This window comes from Harpia harpyja, chromosome 7 (genome assembly GCF_026419915.1).
Source record: "Harpia harpyja isolate bHarHar1 chromosome 7, bHarHar1 primary haplotype, whole genome shotgun sequence".
In the NCBI taxonomy this organism is placed as follows: domain Eukaryota; kingdom Metazoa; phylum Chordata; class Aves; order Accipitriformes; family Accipitridae; genus Harpia; species Harpia harpyja.
The window spans coordinates 13,813,193-13,840,922 of record NC_068946.1 but is presented as its reverse complement, the minus strand read 5'-3'; the positions used below and the strand labels follow the sequence as shown (position 1 = coordinate 13,840,922).

At 50.8% G+C, this 27,730-nt stretch overlaps 1 protein-coding gene across 34 annotated transcripts in view; it reads left to right on the top strand.

The window, feature by feature from the left end:
* Positions 1–27,730, top strand: part of PCBP3 (poly(rC) binding protein 3) — a 63,836-nt gene that overhangs the window by 23,320 nt on the left and 12,786 nt on the right. For 7 of the 34 annotated variants that reach the window (XM_052792609.1, XM_052792599.1, XM_052792575.1 and 4 more), the window contains 11 exons: positions 8,765–8,836; positions 9,141–9,164; positions 10,752–10,784; positions 11,453–11,569; positions 11,988–12,119; positions 12,445–12,573; positions 15,307–15,450; positions 18,444–18,485; positions 22,749–22,827; positions 23,605–23,664; positions 26,717–26,769. In XM_052792609.1, coding sequence (XP_052648569.1) covers positions 8,765–8,836; positions 9,141–9,164; positions 10,752–10,784; positions 11,453–11,569; positions 11,988–12,119; positions 12,445–12,573; positions 15,307–15,450; positions 18,444–18,485; positions 22,749–22,827; positions 23,605–23,664; positions 26,717–26,769 — 885 coding nt within the window. Of the gene's footprint in view, positions 1–8,686; positions 8,837–9,140; positions 9,165–10,751; positions 10,785–11,452; positions 11,570–11,987; positions 12,120–12,444; positions 12,574–15,306; positions 15,465–18,443; positions 18,486–22,748; positions 22,828–23,604; positions 23,665–26,716; positions 26,770–27,730 lie in introns of all 34 variants that reach the window. The other 27 variants (XM_052792576.1, XM_052792601.1, XM_052792578.1 and 24 more) reach the window with 17 other exon arrangements.

The window sequence follows — 27,730 nt, the reverse complement described above, 5'->3', positions numbered from 1 at the left end:
CTTCCTCTGTTTCTGTACACTTAATTGCATACATCCAAGCTCGGTACTTTGCCTTGCTGAATGGCATCTTATTTTCTCCTCTTTGCAAAGCTCGCTTTGGCTTCTTGCTCTGCTCTCCAAGAGCTTCCCCCACCTGGGTTGTCACCTGGCAGTTTAACAGGAGTACCACCAATAAATGTTCTGGGGGGTTTCGAGCATTTCCCAGCCATCTTAAACGGTTTCATCTGCCCCCAGGCTTCTCTGGCTCTTTCAGAACAAAGCCACGTAGGACAGTATTAACAGCCTCGTTACTGCCACCCCTGTACTACCAGTTAGGGTATATCCCCCCTCTGTGAAGGCTTATCCTAGGGGGTGTTTATTGCCGATGCTTGCAGAAATGCTGGAGGAGCTGCCCTGGCTCCCTTCGCGTCACACAAGTTTCTCCATTCTCCATTGCCTCGGTTCAGCTGCCCTCTGCAGCACTGCTGGTGGTGTTTCACATGTCCCACTGCATGTTCAGGGGTGCAGACATGGAGCGTGGCACTGAAGGAGTCATCTTCCCAGTCTCCGCAGTGCAAGGCTGTTTCAGCTAATTCATGAAAGCTTGGGGATTTTTTCCTGTTGCTTGGATGCTGCAGCAGAATCTACCCCACTTTGGAGTGCTGAGCCCTGCAGCAGGGTCCAGGCTGGGGGTGCAATGCAGTGCTTCTGGCTCTGCCTTCCTGAGATGACCAGGTCACCTGGGCTGAGCGGAGACCAAGCCAACAGTTGGTCCTTGCTGGTCCGTCAGCAGCTCTTCTGGGGCCCTTGCTCCCAGCCTCTCCAAAACATTGACTTGGGCATGGAGGGACAGCCAGTATTTCAGACAAAAACTGTAATGGATCATTTTTATCTGTTCTTTAATCAGCTGGCAGACCAAAGGAGATGATAGAGCAACCTTCCTTATCACAGGAAATGTTTTCTCAGCACACAGGGTCTTGAGTCCACCCAGCACTTGCTAAAGGCTCACAAACATCTGAGGATGCTCTTGGTCGCTAAGTCGTAATGGACCCAACTGAGCAGGGCAAAGAGCGTTGGCTGTCATCGCCTCATGAGGTGAAATTTCTGACGTACTTAAGCAGTTTGACATTCACCAAAAATACTATTTTTATTTGCAAATTATTCAAACTGGAAGTGGCTGAATTAGTGTGGTGTTCTCATCCACCCACTCACGCCAGCCTTCCAAAATGAGCTTTAATTCACTACAAAATTAAACAAATTCAGTGAAGACCCATTATTATTCCAAGCAGGGTTATCTCAGCTTGTCATGGTGGTGGTTTAACAGGTTCAAGTCACTGATTTTGCTCAGTGTCCCACAATCAAAGAGCCCTGAAACCAGTCCAGACAGGGTTTCCTGGCTTGCACATGGGCATCTAATATCCTGCTCTTACTACACTGAATTTCCCTCACTGTTGTGAGTCCAACCTCTGCTTGCAACACAGCAGCAGCTCATGTGAATGAATGGAAATTCTGCATCCCATAGATCTCTGCAGATACATATCTCAGGTACGGCTACATAAATTTCCTCTAAACCTGATAATCAACTTAAGCCTCCAAGTTTTGTCCCCTGCAGATGTATCAGGGCAAGAGGTAGGTGCTATCATCCTGCTGTCCTGTTGCATGGGATGAAATGATGTTCAAGACCTTCATCCTGGGGAGATTGGTAGGGAAAAGCTGCAGCTTTGTTCCCTAGCCTTCACACAAAAGATCGGGATTATGGCACCACCATTGCGACAAAACCAGTCGTTCTCGGACTGGGCTTGCCTTAGAGATGGTGGAGACTAACACCATCTGACATGCGGGGCCCAATTCTGATTTCATGCGTGATTGCACATCCCTGCACTAGCCATGCCGGGGTTGCGCTTCTGTGGGCAGCTGCTGCTGGTCTTGGTTAACTGTTGAGGTGCAGTAGGCTGCGATGAACCACACGTTGCTCAGAGGATGAGCGGGGATTCTCACTGAACATCCCTCCCTGGGTTTCCAGTGTCCATGCGCTGGAGCCAGGGGGTTCTGCTACAGTTTGTTGTAGAGACTTGCCAGCTTTCCTGGACTGTGCTGGAGGTATGTGATGCTGCGTTTCTATTCCTCTTGGTTTATCCATCAGGTCAGAAATCACTCTGAAATGCATGAAACCTCACTGAAAACCTACAAATGTTCACCAGAGGCAAACGAGGCTGGTATGGTCAAGACCAAAAGCAGGATGAACAGCCTAACAGCTTGTGGGTGTGCCAGATGAAGAAGAAACCCAGGAAAGCAGCTGGGAATTTCCTGGAGGGGAGAGCAGGCTGTGGGCCTGGTCTGAGAGCGGAGGTGTGCATTTGGCTGGGATGTGGCTGAGCCCACTGCGGTGTGACAGGGCTAGAGCTATGGGTCATCATACTAGTTGCTCCTGAACTCTAGCCAATACCAGTATCTAGAGCCAGTATTTCTCCCTGGAGGGCCCTGGAAAACCAACCCTGCTCTCTAGAGGGCAAAGAATCTGGGGAGAAAGCCATGCTGATATGAAGAGTGGTAGGAAATGATTGTTCAGGAAATAGAGAAGAGCTCCCAAGACTTGCAGCCAGCAAAGAGGTTGGTGGGAGGAGCAGGAGTTAGAAGACCGTCTGAGGCAGGGAGACAGCAAACGAGGCAGCAGGAGAGGTTGCTCTGATGGCCCTGGCACTGAATTTGTGGACAGAGGAGCCAGAAGAGCAGAGAGGGGAAGGGACGGAGCAGAGGGTCAAGAGGAAGGTGCATTTGCATCCCCACAATAGTTATTGGGGTAATTGGCATAGAGGTGAGCGAGACTGCAAGAGCCCCATGGTGCACACAAGCAAGGAGGGGAAGGTGGGTTATAATTGCTTGTCAGCCAAGGAGTGACATCCCGGGCCATGAGTGGAGACATCTCACCCAGAGGAGAGCAGGGAAATGGGAGCAGGTGACTCAGAATGAAGCCTCCAGAGATGCCTGCTGTGAGGGCAAGAGCAGGGGCATTTTTCTCCCATGATGCTTGGAAAGATCAAGGGCAGGTGAGAAGCCGGGATATACTGCTGGCTGATGTACAGGGCATCTTTTTTTTCTTTTTTGGTTAGAGATATCTAAAATATTTCCACTGAAGCTGGAGAGTAAGCGGAGGAAAGGTTGACCAAAATGACTACAGCCTGTGGAAAATAGCAGCAGCTGGAAATGCAGCTTTATTGCAAAATGGCATTTGGTGTCACTCATGTAGGTGGTGCTACTGTCCTCTCATGGCTTCATCTTCTGACAGCCGAAGGCTGCCAGTGGCTGCTGCGTTTCCATTTGCAGCCTGGGTTTAAGGCAATGCTTGACTTTGTTTTTCTGCTGTAGCGTTTTTTCTCCTTCCACCCCCGTCCTGACCTGGCCAGACTGTGTTGTCGTCATAATCCTGAGCTGGCTGCATAGCGGTGCTTCCCAGGCGCTAAAACGCAATGCTCAAAATCGCTGGATTAGGTCTTAATGGCAGGATCAAGCCACTGGGAGATGAGTGGGGAGAAAGCTCCTGCTTACGCAGGTGGACAGACAATGCTCCTCGGGAAAGCAAGCTAGAAAGTGTAAAATGTCAGAAAAGCAGCTTCCTTCCTGGATTCCCCTGCTTGTCTCCACATTTATCACATCTTCATTTTCCAAGGGTCAGAAAATGCTGGTCTGAGTTTTCTGAAGGGAGTATTGAGAGGTCAGAGTTCTTTAAATGTTTCCTTCCTCGCAGTGGAAAATGTTGTCTTGAGTGATGGACTTTGTGGCCAAGACCTTAATCCCCAACATGAAAGTCTGCCAACCACATTAGAAATCTGGGCCATGCCATGGTGTATTGCGGTGTGCTGAAGGACACTGAAGCTTTGTGGTCGTCTTCAACACCTGGCTTTCTGCTGGTGGGCCTCCTGAAACACCAAAGGGCCTGGGAAGTGTGTTGGATGTTTTTCAGGGTGGTATTGCCATTGAGCAACTGCCAAGATGCTCCAGGGTAGAGTCTCGGGGGTGGTCCTCTGTGCAGGTGGCACAGCATCCCCATACAGACCGGTGCCCGGGGCACCCTGCCCTTTACCTGCACAGGTTGGCAAGGGCTCTTGGTCAACAGCGGTCCAAGGTGTTGGAGTTTCCCTGCACTGACCAAACCCGTCAAGAACATGTGATTTTCTGGAGACCGTGTGATGAGCAAGAGGGGTGACAGACTTTCTTCTTTGAGTTTGCTTGGCAGTGCCTGTGAACTTCCCACCCAAACATTTCAGGGAGAGGGTGGGTTTTGCCTGTGGGACATTTTTGCACCAAGTTGTCCTCTCTGTTTGTTTTCAGAGAGCTTGAACAAAACATTGCTATCCCCCAAAACAAATGCCTAGATGAAGCAATGAAATTTGATCTCCATAACGCTGATGAGAATATTCCATGACAAGATCTACCAAATAAACTCCACCTTGTGTGTCTGTCTTCTGGCAGGACCATCTGTCCCAAAAGCACCAGGGTGACTTTAGTGCAGATAAGGGAGACCGTCCCTCTGGAGTTGGGGTCTGCAGGCAGTAGCAATGCTAGTACCAAAGCAAGACGAACAGTTTTGTGATGGAAGTTCATTTATGAGAGCATCAACCACCTTCTCCGAAACGCAGGCTGCTACTACTGTGTCCTGGGGCAGTGGGGGCTGTCTCAGGGGAGCTGTCCCCCAGTATCGGCAGCAGATGCCTTGGCTCTCTGATGGGCATTTGCAGAGGAGGCGTAAGCAGCATTTGCTGGAGCTGCGCCGCAGGACTCGATCACGCATGGCTAATGTGCTCAGGGAGCCCAAGTGGATGCATGGGAGGAGGAAGAGGAGGAGGAGGAGGGCTGGCTTCGGCAAGCATGGAGTCAGCTATGTCTCCCAGCCCCTGCAGGGACACCGGCTCTGCCTGAGTTCAGCCGAGCCCCCTGCTATGGCCCATCCGGAGGGGGCTGCGGGGTTCCCAGCATCCACTTTTCCAGCTACCATTTGGAAACCAGGCTGGAGAACAAAGTCCAGCCCAGAGCTCGATCTCCCTCCCCTTATTCTGCTTCACATGCTGTGTCCCATCTGGGAGATGATCATGGTATTAAATTAATTTAATACATGGTGTTCAGAATTCCCCTAATTAGAAGGTTTTGCTCAAATTTTAGGAAAGTGTCAGTATTTGTGAGGTATCAGCAAGCATAAACGCAAAAGCACTAGCTTAGGTAATCGCTCCAACCCAAAAAACTGGAAAGGAGAAAAATCAGAGTGTGTATGTTTGTGCATGGGGAAGAAGAGTCTTTCTGCTGTTCTGGGTTTCCATTTTCCTTCCTCTTCTCCTTCATCTTGGTCACTGGTGCCTGAGCTGTGTTTTCAGACATAGGGAATTCCTGATAGATTAAGGTTATTTTCCAAAATTAAATATATTTAATCTGAAAACCAAGGGAGAAGGAAGAAGCAGATTGCTCTGAGTACTGATGATGCCTTCTCCAAGCACTCTCCCAAAAGGCAGCTGCATTTAAAAGGCCTATTTATTCTGCAATGGGATCATCCTTTGGAAGGATCTTAACTGGCTGTTTTGGGGCAGATCAGAGCCGGGCACCATGCTCCCCACCCTGCAGAGCTCCCCTTGGTGCGGTGCAAAGACATTTGACTGCTCCCCACGATGGCTGTGCATGGGAGGATGCTGGTCCGGTCCTCCGCCTGCAGTTGCCCAGGCATGACACTCAGCAAAGCCTCACTTGGCTCGCTGTGCAGCTTCCATTTTGGGGCCAAACTTGACACTTCTGTCTCCTAATGCTGTGTCTTTGACCTCTGCAGGGCTGCACCTGCTTTGTATTGGGTTGGAGCTGGGCTCTGGATCTACTCTATCCATTGGACTGGATTTAATGGTGTCCTCAGGGCTTTCGAGTAGATGGACAAAGAAGCCATTTCAAAGCTGCTGTGAACTAGGCATAATACGATGGTGAAGAGGAAGGGTCTGAGATGGGTCTCTCTCCAGGCAGGGAATGCTCTGAAATGCTCAAAATGGTGTTTGGGGGATAATTTTTCCCAGCCCTTTGTCCGTGAAGAATGAGGGCTGTGGGGGGAGGCACGCGCCCAGGGTGAATGCCTTGGCTCTATTGTTCCCATCATTTCCATTGAGCTTATGAACCCCCATATAAAAGACTTACCTTTCACTAGTATGATTAAGAAAAGGCCAATGTAGCTCTCCCGCTCACTGGAGCATGAAGCGTGTTTAATTTAATAATGCTGATAAATCTTAAAGCCAGGAGCATTTGACTAACACATGACCCACTTTTTCAATCAATTGGAAACATTTACATAACAGCCTGATGCAGGGTTCCTCCTGTGAGGGATGTGGAGCAAGGGATGGCAGACACCCCTGTCATAAGCACTGCCACCGTAGGGCATTTGGTGAAAGTAAAACGGCGAATTTGGCCGGTCCTCGGTGGGAAAGTCATGACCCACCTCTTTGGGCCTGCCAGCTCTCCCGCAGCCGCAAGGATATGCTTGGGTTTAGAGCACCCCAGCCACCCAGCTGGGCTTTGGGGTCCATCATCCCGGTGGCAAAGCCCAGACCACTCTAGGGTCCCACCCTTGTCTGCCAGCTCCCAGACGTGGGTCTGGCACCCTGGGCTGTAGCTGCCTGGGCCACCATGGTTGGGCAACTTGCAAAAGAAAGCCTTTGGGGTGGTATGCGGGGCAGGATGGCTTTGTGAATGTTGCCTCTTCAAGTCATGAAAGCCACTGCCTGTGGATACACCTTGACCATCAGCTGTGAAAAGCCTCTACCTTCCTCTGGCTGTGCTGTCAGAGGATGCTTATCAGCCAGGAAGGGGAGCTGCACCTCTGTGTTGGCACGTACCAGCCTCGTGGCTGGCTGCAGTGGTGTCGTGGCTTTGTTTCTTTACCCGCAGCAGGGCTAGATTACTCCTGGGACAGGACATCCCTGGGGATGGTTTTCCCCCTGTACAGTGGGGGCACCTCTTCCGTGCAGGCACTTTTTCTCCTGGCAACATCAGGAGCACCACCAACGCTGACCTTCACAAATCAGCACGTTGATCCTTTTCAGCATTGCTTCCCATGCACAGAAATCAGCACAGAGTTAACCAACACACCCAGTTATTTATTTTCCTTTATTGTTTGCTTGCAGTGGGCTCGGTCTTGAAAGAGAAAGTTCCTGATCTCGTACGTTGTGCTATCATGTGTCAGCCCATTCCCATTACTCTGGTCCCTAACATCATCACCTTCTTCCTCTGAAATATTCTCCTCCTCCCCACCCTCAACAGTGCCTTTTGGCTTGACATCTTCAACACATTTCATTTTTATCCTTCTTGTGAGGATTTTACTTTTTTTCAGTTGTAACAGCCAGCGGCCTCAAGATCAGTGTTTGTAAGTAGGTTATAAGCAACCTCATTCCCAGTGAGCTGGTCTCCTGTTAGCTCAGTGGGAGCACCGCCTCCCTCCCAACTACACAGGTTTTATCCATTTGGGGTTTCATAATAACGTCTTGGAAGAGGTTTTACATCAAACCCATCTCCCAGTCATGATTTGTGCATTGCTGCATGTTTATTCATCCTGACTGCCTCTTTGCACTAAAGTAATACTTGAGACCTGGTTTACTCCCCATTTTTTGGTCACATAAGTCCATAAGTCCCTGTCTGAGCAAAGGAAAATGCCAGATGCTCGTGACCTGGATGAAAAATCTCCTATCTGATATATACTGAGGGATTAAATAACATGGGGGAGAATTGCTACAAATCTCTCGGCATTGCACATGAAGGATGCTGGCACCTCCCTCTGAGACAGGACTGGTCTCCCCATACAGTAGGCTGCAGAGACATTTCATATGCCGGGTCCTCGCCCAAAGATGCTACTAAGGAGGCATCAGGAAAGAAAAAGGAAGGATTTGTTGCCGTTCTGTGATTTTTTTTCCCCTGCCTTCAAAACATCAGTGGCGTTTTTCCCTCTAGAGGGCAGAGGAGGAAAGAAAGAGAATGGGAAGGGAAAGGAACATAACAGCACCGGGAAAACTCACACAGGTTTTGTAAGATACATGCAAAGCATGAATGGCTGGAAATGGCATGGTCCTGAGACACAGTGCCCAACTAGGGTGCTCACAAGTCGGGATGAAAACCCAGGTGTGTAGCAACTGGGGCACCAGCTCCATCCTTCCTGCTCTGTGCTCCTGGGGTCAGATAGATGTTTCCTGGTTCCTGAAAAACTGGCTTTTGATTTTCTGAGGGCCCATTCACACTTGAAATGGTGAATTTTGGTTTGCTAGATAGGTGCCCTGAGTCTTTTAAAGTCCCAGTTGAGCCACTGGACTTTGGCCAGGCTGCTCTGCTGACTCCCTGCTCCTGCATCCACATGCTCAGCTGGGCACAGCTGCTTTTCGGCTCATGCAGGTGTGGGCTAGCCATCTGGCTGTGCCACCTCGGACACTTGAGTCTTTGCTCCCACAATGGCTTTTGCGTAAAGCTGCTGGCAAAGCCATGGCAGAGCTACAGGCTGTTCTCAGGCTGTCACCCAGTACCGTCCCTGTGGCGAGCAGCCAGCCTGATCTGCACCCACTAAGGTGCTCAGCCCATGACATCTCCCCGCTGCTTCTCCACCTGTGGTTTTCCCATGCCCTGCTGCTCTTCAGGCTCCCTCCCACATCGAGGAATGTGCCTGCTTTGGGAGAAAACCTTTCTTTCCCCTCTCTGTCCCCAGGTGATACAGCCGTGGTGCTGTCTCCTCCTGTGCCGGGGCTGCCCACCCAGCTAACTCACGTCTCCCATCCCCCAGTAGGAAATGGAGTCCAAAGTCTCCGAAGGCGGCCTGAACGTCACCCTCACCATCCGGCTGCTGATGCACGGCAAGGTAAGGGGCTCCTTGCGGGGGGGGTTCCTCGCAGCTCGCTCTCCTGCCTCTGCTGCAGCTGTGCCCAGGTCTGGCCAGCCCCACATGCTGCCTCCACAGCCCCAGGCTGCCAGGAGCAGGTGTCCTTCTGCTGATGGGGAGGGTGGCATGGTGCTCCTGGCCCCTCTCATGTCTGCCCCCTGGCCTGTCCTTCTGCTGGGGACAGTGTGCACCTGGTCTTTGCTTCATTATGGGGTTGGGCTGGATTGTCTTCATGTTTTGTAATGTTGATTCCTTTGTGTTTGGCTTTTTTTTTTTTTTGTAGGAAGTGGGAAGCATCATTGGAAAGGTAAGGACATCTTTTAAATGTGTATTTAATGCTATTGCCTGCGTGATTTGCTGCCTGTGGTGTGGTAGATGCCAGTCACCTCTTCCCTGTAATGTCCCTTAAATGTTCGGTGTGCATGACCTTGTCACTGGGTTTGTGAGACACAAATGATGGGAGACCCACAGAGGGATCAAAGACCATTCCCCTAACACCCCCTCCCCCAAAGTTATCTAGTGCTGTTTCCAGCTGCTTCATTGTGGTAACAAATGGGTATTTATGATCATGTCGCCCTGATGTGTTAATTAAATAGATTCATTAGGAGAGATAAAGGAATGTCATGCAAACCCATTTAAATTCTGCGGCACTTCCCTCTGAGGCAACAGGACGCCATTTAGCTTGTGCAGAAAAGCTGTATGAGGTGCTCTCCTCCCTGGTGCTTGCCACGGTGTTTTGGAAAGTCCTGGCTATATAGGATTGGTCTTTCAGTGTTTTTAAAAGGCAGGTTTGTGGTAGTGAAGATTTGCAGTACAAACACCTTCTTCTATATGCTTGCACCTTATTTTTCCATCACCCTGTCCAGCTGTCCTGGTTTCAGCTGGGATAGAGTTAATTGTCTTCCTAGTAGCTGGTACAGTGCTATGTTTTTGAGTTAGGTATGAGAAGAATGTTAGTAACACTGATGTTTTCAGTTGTTGCTAAGTAATGTTTAGTCTAAAGTCAAGGATTTTTCAGCTTCTGATGCCCAGCCAGCGAGAAGGCTGGAGGGACACAAGAAGTTGGGATGGGACACAGCCAGGGCAGCTGACCCAAAGTGGCCAATGGGGTATTCCATACCATGTGATGTCACATCTAGTATAGGAGCTGGGGGGAGTGGGGGCGGGGGGATCGCCACTTGGGGATTAACTGGGTGTCAATTGGCGGGTGGTGAGCAATTGCATTGTGCATCACTTGTATATTCTAATCCTTTTATTATTACTATTGTCATTTTATTAGTGTTATCATTATCATTATTAGTTTCTTCTTTTCTGTTCTATTAAACCGTTCTTATCTCAACCCACGAGTTTTACTTCTTTTCCCGATTTTCTCCCCCATCCGACTGGGTGGGGGGGAAGTGAGTGAGTGGCTGCATGGTGCTTAGTTGCTGGCTGGGTATAAATCACAACACCACCCCTGGAAAGATTTACAGTTCTACCTGCTTTATATCTGGATACGAAGAGACTAGATCTCTCTATAGGTGCTAGATAACTGCCCTTCAAAGCCACTCTGAAGTGCCAGCTTTTCTCAACAGCTGATGAGTTTCTGAGCTTTTTCCATGCATTTTTCCTCCTAATAGGAAATACAGAAAGGGAGGTGGAGGCTGCAGTTGTGCATTCTTAGCTGTTTTGTCTGTCGTGTCTTACAGACACAGGGCACGGGGCTACAATGGCTTACACCGTCAGCTCTTCAGCTGACCATTGCGTGGGGAGGGAGGGCCAGGCATCATAGAGCTGTCCAAATGTCTGGCTATGTGTTGCCACGTATTAGAGAGATGTGTGTTTGGAAGGCTGGTTTTGAAGGTGGAAGTCTTGAATTTTTAGTAATAGCCTGTGTTTCTGCTTCTTATTTCAGAAAGGAGAGACTGTGAAGAAGATGCGTGAGGAGGTGAGCAACACTGCTCTGTAGCAGGATTTGTAGGAGGAGGGGAGAGGAGTGGGAAGGGCCGTCAGGCTGTCCTGCCCAGCAGCGTGCAGCACGGTGGCCAGAGCTGCACATTGCCCTGTGTGATACGTGCAGTAACTGGCAGGGTCAGGACACACAAGACAGCTGTACCAAGAGCTCTTTGGGCCAGTTTTCTCACTCCATACTCAAACAAACTCCTATCATATTTAATGGGAATTTTCCAGAGCCAAGAATTTGCTCTTAATGAAACATTGAAATTAAGTCATTTGTAAAATGCTTGAGTTTGTCCAAGGTCTTTGTGCCTGCAGCTACCAAGGAGTTATCAGATCAGTAAGCAACACTCTTCTTTTTACAAGCAATGATCCCGTGAGCTGGTCTTGCCTTGAATGTGTGGGTTTGCATTGCAGTAAAATACCCAAAGTGGATGCTTGGAAACCCTTTCTGAGGGTCAGGGTAAGGGAGCACTGGAAGCACCATGGGGGACAGGGATGGGAGTTTTTAAGGTTAGATGGGATGTCAAGAGGCTGGCACAGAGGATGATGAGGGACCAGGCTGGGACAGGACCCAACCCAGAGGAAGGGCTGTGCCTCCAGTGCATCCCCATGGGTTGATTGGCTGTGGCTATTCCAGGTCTTCCCTTCTCTTTCCAGAGCGGGGCAAGGATCAACATCTCAGAGGGAAACTGCCCTGAGCGAATCGTGACCATCACCGGCCCCACCGATGCCATCTTCAAGGCTTTTGCCATGATCGCCTACAAATTTGAGGAGGTGAGCAACATGAGCCCTTTTCCCCAGGAGAGCAGAGTAAAAGGGTCCACAGCCAGACCCGTGGGTGGCCCACCAGCCAAGGAGAGCTCCGGTGTGCCCACTGCTGGGGCCAGCAGTGCAGATGGGCCTGCGTACCTCCAACCCATACGTGCCTGGCTGGACTTGCTTAACTGGTACACGACCTCGGCACAAAACCTCCCGGACATCTCTGAGTAGGCAAGAACTGAGCTGCAGTGAACTGTCCCAGAGGTCTTGCAATTAACTGCAGGGATGTGCAGTGATGCAGCTGCAGTCAGAGACCAGCCACAGTCTGGGGGACATGACGCCTCTTTTCTGGCCCAGGGCAGGTGGGTTGGCCTGGATGGCAAGTGTCTGGTTGGGTACCAAGGGCTGATGCATTGCACTCTTCCTTCCCAAGGACATAACCAACTCAATGAGCAACAGCACTGCTACCAGCAAACCTCCGGTGACACTGAGACTGGTCGTGCCAGCTAGTCAGTGTGGCTCGCTGATCGGCAAAGGAGGATCCAAGATCAAGGAAATCAGGGAGGTGAGTCAGACTTGATTTCATTATTGCATGTAATTGCAGCTCCTCAGAGCTGATCCACGACCAAGGGGGATCTGCCTTGGAAAAGGGAATCCTTATGCTGCTAGCATTATGCATCATGTTGCTTCCCAGGACAGTCCTGCTGACGTAGGAGTAGCATCCCATGGGACCTTGCCGGCGTGCTCCTGTGGATGCAGGCAGGATGCCGCACCTGAGCTCGCGCGGGGCAGTGCAGCTCTGGGGAGGCACATGGTGTTGGAGCTGGAGCTGGCTGCAAGGAAAGGCATTCAGCTGTGGGATTTCTCCTCCTCTGTCTTTCTGTCTCCAGTCAACAGGTGCTCAGGTTCAAGTGGCGGGGGACATGCTGCCCAACTCCACGGAGCGGGCGGTGACAATCTCGGGGACACCCGACGCAATTATCCAGTGTGTCAAACAGATCTGTGTGGTGATGCTGGAGGTACAGTCTGTAACAAAGGGGGTAAAGTACATAGGAAAAAAACCCAGCTGGCACCACAACAGCGCTGGGAGCTGTGGAGCGTGTCTCGTACCCTTCACCACGCGTTGTCGGACCACTCTCATTTCCTGGTACCTCTGTTTGAAACCCACCCAGTGTGTTTTCCCCACCATTGTCTGTTGTTTCTAGGGTGCCACACTGGAAACCTGCCTGGTTGGGTGCCCCAAAGGAGTTGGTTTGTGTCATAGCACAAGGTGGTTTTGGGAGAGAGGGGTGCTGGAGGAGGCCAGGCTGGCTGGGACAGCCGTAGCCTGGTGTCCCAGCAGCACTGAGGGTGCTGTGGGAAGGCGATGGGGGCTGGAGCCACTCCACCAAGCCACTCTGCATGGGGCTTACGGTGCCACATGAGGACCAGGGCTGGGAGGAGAAGACCAGTGCATCCCCTGCACTGGGGGAGCCAGGGCTGGGAGCGCAAAGCCAGGCTCCGGTGAGGCACAGCAGGAAAGGTAATTAGGAAGGCTGGTGGAGAGCAGGGCCTGTAGGGTACATGGACGTGTGTCGAGGGTGCTCTTTTCTGGGAGAAATGCTGACAAGCAGAGCTTGAAGATGTCTGCCATGGAGAGATGCTGCTGTACCAATGGCTTATTGCCAGGGATGACCACATGCCCCACGTCCACGCCTGCCACCTCAGATGGGAGAAGCTCCAGCAGGAAACCCCTTGGGACACAGGACGGTGACAGCCTCCGCTTCTGGTGCCTCCCAGAGATGGGCAAGCACAGACCAATGTCAGGCCCCTCTGCCTTGCTGCACAGCCCACACATCACTGCCCTTTCATGACAAGGAGGAGCACATTTGCTGCTGCAAGAGCTTCAGATGAGGACAGCAAGGCTTGGTGGAGGTGAAGCAAAACCAAATACAAGCAACTTCAGTTTGGCAGCAGCACAGCTAAGGAGGAATTGGCTCGAGCCACATTACCCTCCACTGCTGGTAGTGATGCTCAGGTGGGTACACTGTGCTGCCAGAGGAGTGCAGTTTTAGCTGCACAGTGACTCCAGGTTATGCTCTGGACTGTAGCAGAAATGGGCCCGAAGTGATGCTTGCAGGTGTGTTATAAAGTCTTTTGTGGCTGCTGTTCTCACCAACCAAAGCAAGGGGTGCTGCTCCTCTATATGGCTCAGCAATGGGAAAGAGAAAAACTCATGAGTTTTCTTGCAGTCTGAAATCTGGGAAGTCCCCTGACTTTAACAGTTCACAGAGATGCTCTTTATGACCTTTCAGTTTTAAATTATCTTACCACAGAAATCCTCACTCATCCCCTCCAAGATTTGTAAAGCAATAAAAGAAAAAAGCAGGTTTGTGATTATAGAGGCTGTGCTTTGATCATACAGCTTTCCTGCAGACCTGTGCTGAGCAGGAAAATTTGGATATGCCACTTGGCTACAAGTGGACATGTAGAAGAATGTACAGAAAAAAATGAAGAATTTTCCATGAGATAGCGTAATTTATATTGCCTATCTTTACATAGCAGTAACTGGGTCATTTCACTTTGGGTAGAACCACAAGGCTTTTATCTGAAATCTCTCCTCATCCCTAGAAACCTCCAAAATCTCTTCTATGGCTTGTTATTTATGTTCAAGAGAAAACCAACAGAGATAACTTGGGTGAGAAGATCCTGTGCACTGTGCAGTGTGATGCATCAGTACAGCTTCTGCTCGGACCTACCCAGGTACCAGTCAGGCTGCAGCAGGGAGGAGTGAGATGTCCTGGCCAGCTGGAGCAGGGCTGCCCTGGGTCACGCTGCTGCAGGAGGAGGGCTGGGCACAGTGCCTCTGCTGCTGGTGTCTGGCTGGCTGCTCACAAGGACCGCCACCACCATGCAGCTCTAGCATAAGATCTCTGGAAACTCTGATGTTGCTGTCTGAGAGGGATTTCCAGCCTCTTGCTCCTCCAAAGCTCAGCACTCTGGCCAAAGTGATCACTGCCACTTGACCCACCAGGGCATGGGAGGTCTTGACCACAATGAAGGTGCTTTGCAGCATCCACTGCACAGTCAACCATGTCCCAACTTGGATGCTGATAGACCAAACCAAGTCCTGAAGGTGATGCTGTTCCAGCAGTGAGGAAGATGAGAGGGCTCAAAGACCTTGAGAATCATGCTGGGTCGCTCAGACAGGCTGCTCGCTCCTCCCGATGCCTGTGCTCACAATGCCATGTCACAGTTCCTGGTGCTTGGCAGGGCTGGTATGACTCTGGGGCGGGCTGTCAACGTGCAAGAGCTCTCAGGCTGCAAAGAAAGCCACTGCATGAGGAGGCTTCTGGCAGCCAGGGATTAAAAGCCTGGTCTGTGGGTGTACCTACCCATCTTGCTACTTGAGGGTCTCCTCGGGATGTTTTGAGGAGGGTGCTCTGTTCCAGCATCAGGCTCAAGTCTAGACCAGATGGCACGGTTTGCGGAGAGCACAGTGAAGGCGAGGGAGTCAGCGGAGGTCCAGGAAGCGATTTAGGGGCCCATGCCCTGGCAGGGGATCTCCCATACCCCAGGTTGTCCTTGTTGTCCATTAAACACCGATTTCCCCTGTGTCCTCCTGTCCAGAAACGCGGTTTGCCTGGTGCGGGTGTTGCTGGCAGCGGCCCCGGGGGCCGTGCTCCGTCGGGTGCTTTCTAACGCTCTTTTTGCCGCCGTTTCAGGAAAGCTGTTCTAATGTTCTCTCTCCCTCTCCTTGTCCCTTTTCCTAGTCCCCACCAAAAGGTGCCACCATTCCCTACCGCCCAAAGCCCGCCTCCACCCCTGTCATTTTTGCAGGTGGTCAGGTAAGAGCCGACCCGCTTGCAGCCTCCACTGCCAACCTCAGCCTTTTACTGCAGCACCAGCCGCTGCCCGTTAGTGCACTCAGGTTTCTTGCCTTCTGACTTGCATGGTGTCATCCCATCCGTTGCGTGCCATGGCAGATGGACTGAAAGCTCTTTGCAGAACCGCTGGCAGTTTGCAAGCCCAGGCAGACGGCTTAGCTCCTGCTGTGATGGCTGCTGGAGGATAAGGAAAGGGCCAGCCTGGGGAAAGAGGGTGTTAGCGCTGCTGGACACTTGTGCACCAAGAAAAGTCTGGAGTTTGCTTCATTAGACCCAAATTCAGTATTTGCCAACAGTTAGCAGTGTGAAGGAGAAAATGAGAAAAGCCTCATTGAACAAGAGGCCGTGACCATGCTCCCACAGTGGCTGCAAGTGTTTATTTTCTGACATCTCTAGTCCAATTAAAAATAACTTTGCATAGTTGTAATTGATCTGAGATAGGAAGGGCTCATCCCAGCCACTCCAGGACTGTGCTGAGCCTCTGTTCAGGGCAGTGTCCATGAAAGGGTCATCCCCATCACTGGTGCTGCTTCCCCCCAAAATGCCATAACCTCTGCTGCAGATCTGGGTCTCAGCTCTGCCCATGGGAGAGCCCACATTGCATTGCCTTCGGTGACATTGCGCAATGCTTGGTCTGCAAGCTTGCAGTCACAATGTGGTATTTCTAGTGACCCTTGGGAAGCAATGGCAGATTTTTTCTTTGCAGGATAACCATAGCATGCATGTGCCACGAGAGCTGGCGGTTGTTCTGCAAACACAAATCAGCTCCTGCGGCACATGATTTACAGAACAAGAGCAGTTGAGCAGGTGGCTGCTTTTAAAAAGGGGACTTGAACCATTGCTTTTTCTACCTCACCTACTTATCTCGCCTGGTGACCAAGGACCTGCCTGTAGATGCCACCGTGCCGTGGTCCACCAGTATCTAGCAGGAGAGGTACTTTCCCAGGAGCGCCAGCAGCCAGGTAGAGCCAGCATCATGAAGCTACAGCTAATGCCACCCAGAGCAGCTCCACATGAGTTATTTTGTTTTTCCCCAGCCATAATAAATAGCAGAAGGACAAACTAAGGATAGGAGCAAAGCCCAAAGCACAGGCTGTTTCAGGCAGTGTGCTGAATTAGCATCTCTTTCTTAGTCATTGCCAGCATCAGCAGGAGTGTGTCGTTTGGTCTGAGCAGCCGTCCTGGAAAAGAGCTTTGAGTCCAGCTGCTTGGTGAACTTATCTTCTCAAAAGGGAGAGTAAGATGGAGGTAGTGTTTTGCCTGCTGGTGAATGGTTGATGTCTTGCACAGAAGTGATGTTGTGGGAAGAAGCAACTGTCTCTGAAATGAGAGCTCTTCCCTGCAGCCCCTGAGGGAGCACTGGCAAGCCCCTTGGCTCTGCCTGAGGGGTGGCAAGGGGTGGGTTGTCAGAGGACAGCAGGTAACAGGGCTGCGAGGTGCTTGGGGTGGGTTGAACGTGCATGAGCTCGGCAGGCTGAGGGACACGGTGGCTGATGGCAACTGCCAAAGGGATCAGCCCCATCATCCATGTGCAATGTCAGCCTCTGCAGAAAGCTGGGGGTCACACAGGCGGGTGCTGTCAGAGTTGGGTTGCATCTGTCCAAGACACCTTCCTGCCTTTAATTAGCTTTTTCTAATCAATTTTTCTAATAAAAAAAACAACAACCAAATTAAACCACCAGGAAAGACTGAACATTTTAGAGCTGCCTCTGCCACATGCCCACAGGCAAACCAGTCCCCATCATGCTGGGATGCCAGCAGGTGCTGGGACTGCGTGGGGCTTTGCCTCCTTCCTCCAGGATTTCAAGGGGTTTCCTCACACAAAGCGCTTTGCTGTTTGCAAATGATGTGGCAAATTTTCAGGAGGTTCAGAGAGGTTTTTTTTCTTTTTCTTGGCTATCTTTACTCTCCCTTTTTAAAGTGTTATCCATCTCTTTTGCCATTTCTTTCAGAATCATGTGAATAATGTGTCAACCAGTGAGATACATTTTGCTAGCTCATTAAGTCCTAAATATTGGGCTCTCTAGTGTCTGGCTCTGTACCCACAGCAGTGCTTATTTTCAGTTATTTACAAAAGAGAAAGGATTGCTACAAACAATGAGAAAAGCACTAAACAATTTGCCTAGCAGACATCTGCATGGGTTTGTCAACTACAGCTAGTGAAAGACATTGCAGTGCAGGCACCATGTCCCTGAGCCCTCGCCACGCTTGCTGACACATCAGCACCGTGCTACCCAGCTGGCTTTCTGCACGGCAATCCCTTTCCCCCCAGCAGAGCACTGGAATACACTGGGTAGATGTAAAGCATGTTAAGAGTTGTGCACCTGAAAATACAGAGAGACTCTCTGCACTGGCTTGCTTTCTAGGATCACGTTTAGGTGCAAAGGGCAGCAGTGATGTTACCGTGCATTCGCTACACAGATAATTCTGGTTTGATGAATATCTTTTGTACAGCGAAGCCCAGTTGTCCCACTCCATGCAATTCTGGCACCTTTAAAGAGCCGTTTCCTTCCTTTTGAAAAAGCCAAACTGAGCCCAAGCCCTTCAAGTTAGGTAGTTCAGCATGATCTGGCTTTCATCAGAGGGGTACGTCTCCCTCCCACCCCAAGCACTCGCTGCCCCAGCGAATTTAATGCAGCACAGGGGGGCTTTTCCTCTGGGCTAGCCAGGTGGGTGTGCGGGGCAACTGCTTGCTGCATGGAAAGTGCTTCCCTCATCCCCTCCAACCTCAAAATAAAGCCAGTTAAGTCAAAATTCAAGATACTGCACCCCGCTTTCACTAGCAGCTGAGCAAGGGGAGAGGTGTGCCAGTGCCATAATGCTCAGCTCCCCGTGCTTGGTTATTTGGGGGTAGCATGGTGTCCCAGGCAGAGCGGGGGGGGGGGCTGAGCTTCTCTTCAGCCCCTGCATTCACAGCACGTTAGGCAGAAAGGAGCAAAGCCCAGGGATGGCGGTTCCTGCGGAGACATGGGGCTTTGCTGCCACCTCCTGCCAGCCCTAATAACGTGTTTTTTCTTTTGCAGGCCTATACAATTCAGGGACAATACGCTATTCCACACCCGGATGTGAGTTTTACCCTAATTTTTCTTATACCCTTTTATGTCACCTGCATGCTACTGTTAATTCACATAATATTAATATTAGACAATAATATTAATAGTGTATTTTCAAAGTAACTGGCCGTGTATAGTATCTGTAATACCTTGAATAGCCTTTTAACCTGTTAGCGCTAAACTTCATTAATTCTGAGGACTTGGCCTGATGCTAAATTGTTTGCATTGTTCAGTGCTATCCCTTTGTTCTGAGACAAACCATACTCTATGCATTTTGTGCCTCAAAATGATCAAAATGTGCAAAGAGGGGGGGGAAGTCTTTCCTCTCTATTTCCCCCTTGTCCTTAAAATGTTGGTAATCCAAGAGTTTATTTAGGTGCTGAGTGCCTTGGTGGGGTGGGGAGAAGCCAGAACTCCAGCAGTGCATGGTTTCTTGCTTGAAGCCTGGGCAGGGGGGACGAGACTTTTTGGGGGTCTTCCTCCACATGACTCGGAAGCAGGCACTGAGGTTGGGCAAAACGCTACCCACATCCCCCAGAGGGATGGAGAGGATGGCCACCCGCCACGCTGCTGGAATCTCACCTTGCTGAGGGCTCTGCATCTCCCCGTGGAAGCTGGACCCCAGACCAAAGCGGTCACCCTGGGTCTGATGGCTGTCTCACTGGGTTTGGCTCGCTCTTGCCCAGGAGGGGAGCATTGTGGGCACAGACCCCACTTCATTTCATGCTCCTTGGTGTGGAGACAGGTGCCACTCAGGCTTGCAGCGCAGATGGGGTTTGCTGGTGCTCGGATTCCCCTGCTCATGCTGGGCTCCTGTGCCTGAGGTGGGTCAGGGAGCCACAGCATGTTGGTGGGGGAACATGTAGGGAACATCTGCTGACATGTCTGCATGTAAAAGTACCAAAAGAAATAGTAAACAAGTCTATTTTAAAGGATTTCTCTATGAAAAGCAGCAGTGAAGCACTGCAATGCCAGCAGCTCCTTGCTGGCAGCAGGCAGCTGCTCAGCTTCTGGGGTCGTCATGGCTAACACGTGCTGGGGAGCTCTTGGAAAAAGCTGGTATTTTCTAAATGTGTTTCAGAGGGAATAAAATACCTGGCAAGTCCCACTGCAGAGGCCCTTTCTTGCTGGCATGCCTGTGAGTCAAGGGTCCACAGTGGGGGCTGAGCACAAAATGCCACTCTGGGGATGTGGCTTAATTGTAAGTGGTGTGGTCTGGGTGGAAAGCCTTCTCCAGCCATCCCACGCACAGAAAGAGTATGATGTAGCTCGGTGTTCCTCCTTGTGATGGGTGCATTGGGTATTAAATCATGGGATTGTTTTTTGCATGACTGAGAACAGAGCAAGGCTGTCCGATACCATGAAGGCATGCTCCCCGTGGGAACGGTTAGAAGCCATAGGCTGGATTTTAGGATCTTAGGAACAGTGATTTCACCCAATTTAGTGGAGGCTTTGGCTTTCCATATGTCACCAGTATGCATGTACTTTGAACAGCCTGATGTGATGGTTGCTCAGAAAAATTCTTAATAGTGTGCGCACTTCACTTTTGCTCCCTAAGTGGAATATAAATAAATAAACCTGCATATTTAGTAAGGGAAGATCAATATAGTCTTTGTCCCAGTTTTCCTTTGCAAGTGGTGGTGACAGCTTAATGTTTTCCTTGTTATTATACTCTTCTGTTTGACGGGAATAAAATACATTTAATACATTTGCTGGCTGCACTCTGCCCTATTCCCAGCAGATTTGCTGACACCTGGAAAAAGTTGTTCGTACAGGGGCCACACACTCCATCCTTACTCTCATAGCTCTCTTGCAAGGATCGGTCATTTTAAACACTGCTTGGTACAGAAACTAGTCTTGAACATGATTTTAGGGCATTTCCCTTGCTCTCACAGGTGTCTGTGTTTAGTGGATGCCTTTTGCAGACCTGTGGCTGTGGAGCGGGCAGTATTCCGAATGCCAAAGCTAAAATGAGAGCTCCTGCCTTAATTCTTTTCCCTGGGAAAAACCCACCCAGGTCCACAGGAGTTTTAGCTCACAAAGGGCTTCAGCATTGCCCAGGTACTTGTAAGCCATTCAGGATGTGATGTGTAGCTACCTGCCTTCAGGAAATTTGTGGTGGGAGATGAAAGGACAGCTGTGGCAGCCGGGAGTTGGGGATGCTTGGGAGTGAAATAAATGTCGAGCGCAGGAAAGCTCCCAAACCGGGGCATTGCTCCTGGGTATGCACGAGGCTGGCAGCTGATGAGATGTAACCAGGCATTGCTATGGGTGCCTAGTGATGCTCAGCATGGCTGTATGTTGGTCCTAGCACTGCTGTCCTGCCCTGTCCTGTCCCTCCCAGCAGCGCTGGTGGGGGAACTTCCCTCTGGTCTGCAGGGAAAACCAGAGTTTGAAGAAATGCTCTCAGGGTTTTGCTTTCCGCTTTTACCAGGAAACAGGAGAAGAGGTGTTTCATGCACCACAAGCGTTCACATTGCAGCTTTCACTTTAACATCTAGGCATAACCATCTTCTCCTCTTGTATGCTTTTTTATTGGTGTTATTATGGGTGTTTGCTAAATACCACTATCTGAACTATGTCTTAAAAATATGCTAGATCAGTATTAGAAAGGATTTTGGTGTTTCCCCTGTCGGGCGAAGCAAGACCCCTGCCCTGGGGCATGGCTGGAGCCCGAGGGGCTCTGCCTCCCGGGTGCTCCTCAGCAGTGCCGGCAATGAGGCAGGAGGTTTCATCTAGAGTGCTGCCGGTGGGACCAGTTGTAACGAGGAGCTCCACAACAGGGTGCAACTGGGTGTAATTTGGTAGAAAACGGCAGAGTTCTTAAAAAGCAGCAGATGCTGATGTCCCTGCTACCTGCAGGAGCGGTGGTGTGCCTGGTCCTATCCGGAGCTGACTGTGTTTCAGCAGGAACCCGCTGTAGAACGTTTTCAGCTTATTTGCCGTGCTGCACAGGGCGAGATGTGTACATGCCTCTTCTCGTGGGGTGGCAAGACCTCTCCCCCGAGCCAGTGGAGGCTGGAAGTCCTCACGCCTCTGCCGGGCAGGGCTTCCTTGGCTACCTCTCCAGGGACTTGCAGGTGTTTCCCCTCCCCGCTGCCTCCCTCCAGTCTCTCCCCCGGTGTGCTCAGCCCTCCAGCTCTGCTCTCTCCAGTGCTTCCCGCTCACCGCTGCCAGCCAGACCTCCCTGTGCTCCCTCCCCAGCCATGCTACAGGAGCAAGGAGGTTTTTGAGTATTGTTTCCCCCCAAAACGTGGAAATCTTAACTCCTGCCTCTCCCTCAGTGGGGAGGGGATGGGTGCAATGAGCGGTTTGCGTTTGGGGGATGACGCAATCCTGGCAACCCTCTGAGCACCTGTGAAATTGCTGAGTGGGAGGTGATAAAGACCCTCCCTCCTGCAGACTGCTAAACTTCAGCCCAGTTTCTTTTGTTTTCTTTTGTTTTATTGTGTTGGTTTTTTTTAATTTGGAGCAGTGAAACAGAGCACAAAATGTATTCCAAACAAAATCCGCTCTATGCAACCGCTTCCTGATGGGGCACGAAAACCTACCCGGCACAACAAGGGATACAAGGATCTGAAATACCTACTGGTCATGGCTGAAGCCCATACTTCCCTGTACTGCTAAGGGGCTTGTGCTCATAACGAGCTGACGTTGAGAGCCACAGTTTGTCCGTCTCCCAGAGGCGTTTCCCATCCGAGGTGCAGCACAAGAGCGTTTGCTGCAGGGGCAAGCAGTCACGATGCAGCTCCAGCAGCACAAAGAGGGTCTTCTGGCTGCTGGCACATGATGGCCACCAGCCTGGCAGTGCCTTTGAGACGGCTTCTCTGCTCTAAAGCTACCCTGAAGTGAGCAGCAGCTTCTGGTCGCAGGTTGTGAAGCCCGGGAGGGGAAGGCAGCGGCTGGAAGCACCGTAGGCAGCAGCCCTGCTGCTGCTGCAGCAGCCAGCCATGCACGGAGGCGGCCGCTCGCTCGCGGCGAAGGAGCTGAACTGTTTGACAAGGGGTGGAAACTAAGAATGGGCTTCTTGCTGGTATCGTACTTCAGACCCTGACCAAGCACTTCTGCAAAAGATTTGGGCTTTATTGCATTTTACCCAGGCCAAGTCCTTCTGCTAATGTTTTTGCCATGTCTCACCATGGCTTCCTGGTTTGGTTTTTTTTGTTTTCTTTTCTTTTTTTTCTTCCGTTATAATTTTGTTCTTGATTTTTGGTGTGACTTGTTGTACTCTATGACAATAACCTTCTTAGCTCTAATGTCCCTCCTACCCCTCAGCAGTTGACCAAGCTCCACCAGTTGGCTATGCAGCAAACCCCCTTTACTCCCCTTGGACAGACCACCCCCGCTTTCCCTGGTACGTACCCACACGCCCTTTCTAGATATCCTTCTCTTCTTACCTGTAGAGTTTCTCTCTCTTTCTAAACTCATGCTATTTAATGGAAACAAATAGGGCAAGTAAAACTGAAGTTGCAGTGTCCACGGGGACAGGTTAACAGGGATACTAGATTGATGTTTGGGGGTTACGGTCCTCACGGGTAAGCTCTCAGCCATTAACCATGCACGCCCGGACTGATCCTGCGAAGCCACGCTGACCTTGCTCCCAGCTTTGCTGGCTTTCCCAGCAGAAGCAATAAGCACCAGTCTCCCACCCTTCCCTGCCCAGAGGAGGTAGCATTTCCCGCCGTGCACTGATCTGGACCTTGGTGGGACATCCCCTCTTTCCCAGGGGGAATGGCTCAGCACCGGCTGGGGATGCTGCCCCGGCACCTGGGGGGAGCAGTGCCGAGCTGGGCAGGATGGCACCCGAGAACCGGGGAGAGCAATGGGAAGGAGCCGCGGCCGTAGGGATCCACATTGATGGGAGGAAAGCCAGACATGGCGTGGCTCGGCAGCCTCGTTGCCAAGGCTGGCGTGGCAGTTAACGCATTTCATGGTGACCTGGGAAGCAGATAGAGAGAGCGCAGGGGATGGAGATACTTAAAGTACCTTTGCTTACTCGGTGGTCAAAGTGCCGGTTGGAAATGCCTTTTCTGACAGTATGTTCATCATATTTTGAGCTTCCTAGATGAAGTGACATTGCTTATCTCCTCGAAGGCAAAAGCATTAAACCTTTTTCTTCTTTGCTCTTCAGGAGAAAAGCTGCCCTTACATTCCTCCGAAGAAGCTCAAAATCTGATGGGCCAGTCATCAGGTAAAACAAAGCTACAGGGAAATAAGCAGGGTTCTGTTGAAATATATTTCTTAAATAGGACTGTGCCATTGTTGTGCTCCTAGATAAATTGCAGTATTTGTGAAGGCGTCAGGTTTTCTTGGTGAGCAGGGAGAGACCAGGCAGCACTGTGCCTGCTGTTCTCCTTTGTACAGCATGTCAAAACAAAAGTGCCTGGAGTTTATTGCCTAGTTTTCTGATGCTTGCATATAACTGCCATCTGTGTAATGGAAAGACATCAGAGTCATCACCCTTATTCTTTCATTTAATTTTGCATAAACTTTGCTCAGAAACAGTAGAAAAATGCCTGTAGGAACAGAAACGACATGCAATTTTAGCCATTTCTGAGCCATTCACGGTAAGCTGCATTTTTAGTGGGACAGGACCCTGAGGAGCCAAAGCATGGCCATAATCTTGGAGAAATTTTGATGTCAAATGTCCCACACATTCATCCATATGTGCCTAACATGCTTGTCTTTTATAACATGCCATTGCTTAGAGGAGTTATCCTGGGGCCTGGAAGCTCATAGGTGATGTGAGCCAGACCTTCCCTGGGAGTACCCAGGGCACACATCTGCTCTGCGGCCAGCCAGGGTACCTCACATGCATGCCTCGAAAGAGTCTGGGGACATCGCCTAACTATGAAAACAAACGTAGCCCAAACAAATAGACCCCACAAGACTATAGCAAACATAGATTTCATGATACCAGCCTGCGCAGCCTTGTTTTCTGCGTGCCCTGCTTTGCCCTTTGCAAAGGCACTAATCCTGCCCTAACCCCCTCACATTACAGCCATGGGGACTGCATGTGCGTATCAGAGAGGGAGGATCTCATATGTTAAAATAAACAGTCTCCAGGTAATGGAGAAGGACTTGGCCATTCCTCGATGGCCGTTGTGATGCAGGGGTGATGCAGTACTATGGCACCATGTTCTCCAATGGCTTTCAGCAGCACCTGTGCCATTTGAGCATGGGGTGGGGGGCCCTGTCTATGAATCTGAGGAGCCCAGCCTGCATTTCCAAAGACCCCTGGGTACCTCAGTGCTGCTCTGAGCCCATCTCCAGTGCTGTGCTCCCTTCAGAAGACATTTTCTGCCATACCCACACTGCTATCAAGCTGAGCCTTGTAACGCATGGCAGAGAGACGGGGACACCTGCACCCTGGGGGACATGTCTTTGTCTTAGGTGCAGTCCATCTGCCCCTAGACTGTGAGAAGGCTTGGTGTGAAAGACAGTCCAGGGCTGGTGAAATGTCTCTTTCAGTGCAGTGTGCTTTAAAGTTAGTGTTAAGCATTGCATGCTGCGTAAAACCTGGGCAGGAGCTGTTTTGTGCAGGCATTAGCACACCCAGCAGGGGCGAAGGAGGGCGTAGGGCTGCTGACTGGAGGATTTGCATCCCCATTCCCTGCCTTTCTGTGTGCTCCCGAGTGAAAAACATGGGAGAGATACATTGTGCCAGCGGGTACCTGGGCAGTGTACCCAGGTGTTGCATCTCTGTAAGGGAGGTGCATGTGGGAAAGCGCAGGAAACATGCAACAGCGAATCAAGGATACCTGATATTCTCCTTTCTAGGGGTGATTCTCAAATGGGTTTGCAACCTAAAGCTTCATTTTAGTGTTTTAGAAATCTTGCTTTGACAGCGCCAGTACCCAGATAGACATCAGTTCAGACCTGCTGCATTTTAAAACCTGGGCGGCTGTTGCTGGCAAAACTGGTTGGGAGCTCCTCTTCCATGGTGCAGAAGGCCTCGATGGAAATGCAGACCAGAAAAACTTGGCCATTGCTTGGAGGAGTTGCTCAGCATGGTTAAGGCAGTGGCATAGTGCCATGCAGCTTGAGGAAGCCCTGCTGGATTGGGTGACTAGGAATTTGGTGCTGCTGCTGTCTTGTGTTGTAGCAGCTCAGCACTTCCAGTCTCCTTGTGCTTCTTTTCTTTGCACCCCCCTTACTCTGCACAAGTGTCTTGGACTCTTGCACATGCTGCTCTTAAAAGCCTTCCTCAGTAGTTCATATCATATGGATAACATTTTTTTTTGAGGTTACTGCAAATTCCTGTTAGCCACTAGACAGCTTCTGTCTTGCAGATTTGACATAGGACATCCCTGCTTCAGCACTGAGGTGATGTAATATGGAAACCTGTGGGAGAGGCAGACTTCGACCTGGCCTAGGAGCATTACAGCATGCTGTCCTCTTACCTCTGGAGCTGCACACACAGGGATGTTGGCTCCAGCCTTTACCACCATGGAGGAGAGTGCCCTCCCTGGCCCAGGAGAGGCAGGGAAGAAGCACATTGCTGCCTTCGCTCCTTGCCATGTGATTTTTTAGGGAAGCAGGCTCTAAATCTCCATACTGTTTGCCTTGCTTTCCCTTGGGAGTAAGAGGAACCATCGGTCCTGGGTCCAGCTAGTGTGCATGTCTTAGCAGTCTGGCTTAAATTCAGCATGCAAGCCTGTGGGGCTTTAATTTGCAAAGTACTTTGCAGGCTACCCTGTGCTCGTGCCACCGGATCCCCCAGGGAAACCGGTTTTGGCGTGCCAAGCTGCTGTCGTAACCAAGCGGCTCTGTGCTGCTGTGTCCAGAGAGGGCTGGAGGGTGCATGGACAATCCTCCTGCTGGCAGGCTGTCTGCCTCTAGGGTTGGGTTTCCCAGCCAGCAGGCTGTCTGCTGCTGTGTGAAGGAGGGCTTTGTGGGAAGGTGCTTTTCCCATCACTCTCCAGTGATGCTGCAACCTTGCACTAGAACGCAGCCTCCTGTGAAGCCATTCCCAGTAGGAGGATGGAGGGTGGGAAGCGAGGTACTCATGGGGTAGCACCTGCGAGGCCAGCTCGAGGGATGCAGGGGAAGGTGTCACCCAGCTCCAGCAGAGTCAGGTAGCAACCATCTTCCTCCTTCTTGTACCAAAATGTGTGATCCCCTTCCCCTCCCGGCCCCGGAGCAGGATGCAGCCTTTGCAGTGTTGACTGTTGCGGGAAAGCAGCGGAGCTCCACCGCACTGCCTCTGCAAGCTATAACCATTTTCCCTTGCATATGCCCAGGTTTGGATGCCAGTCCCCCGGCCAGTACTCATGAACTCACCATTCCCAATGATGTAAGTAAATCCAAGTGTTTCCTTGGCGTGTGTGTGTGTGTATACACATATATATATGTGTGTGTCTGTATATATATACACACACACACATATATATATGTGCCATGTGCAGTCTGTTGAGGATCAGCCTGCAGCATAAAGCACCCATTGGACTTTACCCCGTTGGTAGCTTTCCTAGGTATAATCCTTCTTAATGCTCCTTTTCCCTTTCCAAATGAACTCAGTGCTCATGAAATATGCCCAGTTGACAGCACTGGGAAGGGGAGAGAGCTCCCGAGCCAGCCCTGATTAAACCATAATTGCTTAATCTAGCACTGGCTCAAGCATAGTTACTGGGAGGGTTGGAGAGGAGGTAAGTGTGTGTTTCTAATGCCACAAAGCATCGCACAAACCTTTGAAGGATGGCGCGTCTCAGTACTGGTGGCAGTCAGCTTTTGGGTCTTATAGATGGAGGCATTGTGGTAAAGTGGATGTTGGACTGGGATATTCGCTGGGAGGAGGCTGGAGTCATGCTGGGCATGCGGTGCAAGGAGGAGGCTTGGGAATGCTCAGGTGTGAGGAGGTGGGATGGAGAGCCCAACACAGCTGGTACTTGGATCCAAGGGTCTCGCTTCTGGACTGGTCCACCGGTTTCCATGGGTTGATAGCCAGCAGGCGCTCAAATCAGAATCAGGGCAAGTGGAGGGATGACTTCCAGTCTTTGTCCCCATTGCCATCACCTACAAGAACCTTCGGCCCATCCTAATCAGGAGTTTCTGGATTGGGTCTGGCAGCTGTTGGTACTTCTTCCTGCTGTTCACCAACACACGGCAGCGCAAGGGAATGGCAGCGAGCCAGCTGCAGCTGCTGGGCACCTCTGCTCCTTCACTTGCGAGGCCTCCTTCCACCCGAGAGATGTGGCAGTAAAACAGTTTCTGAGCATCTGTTGGCTGAAACCCTTGGAGATGCTTCACCCTGGGGC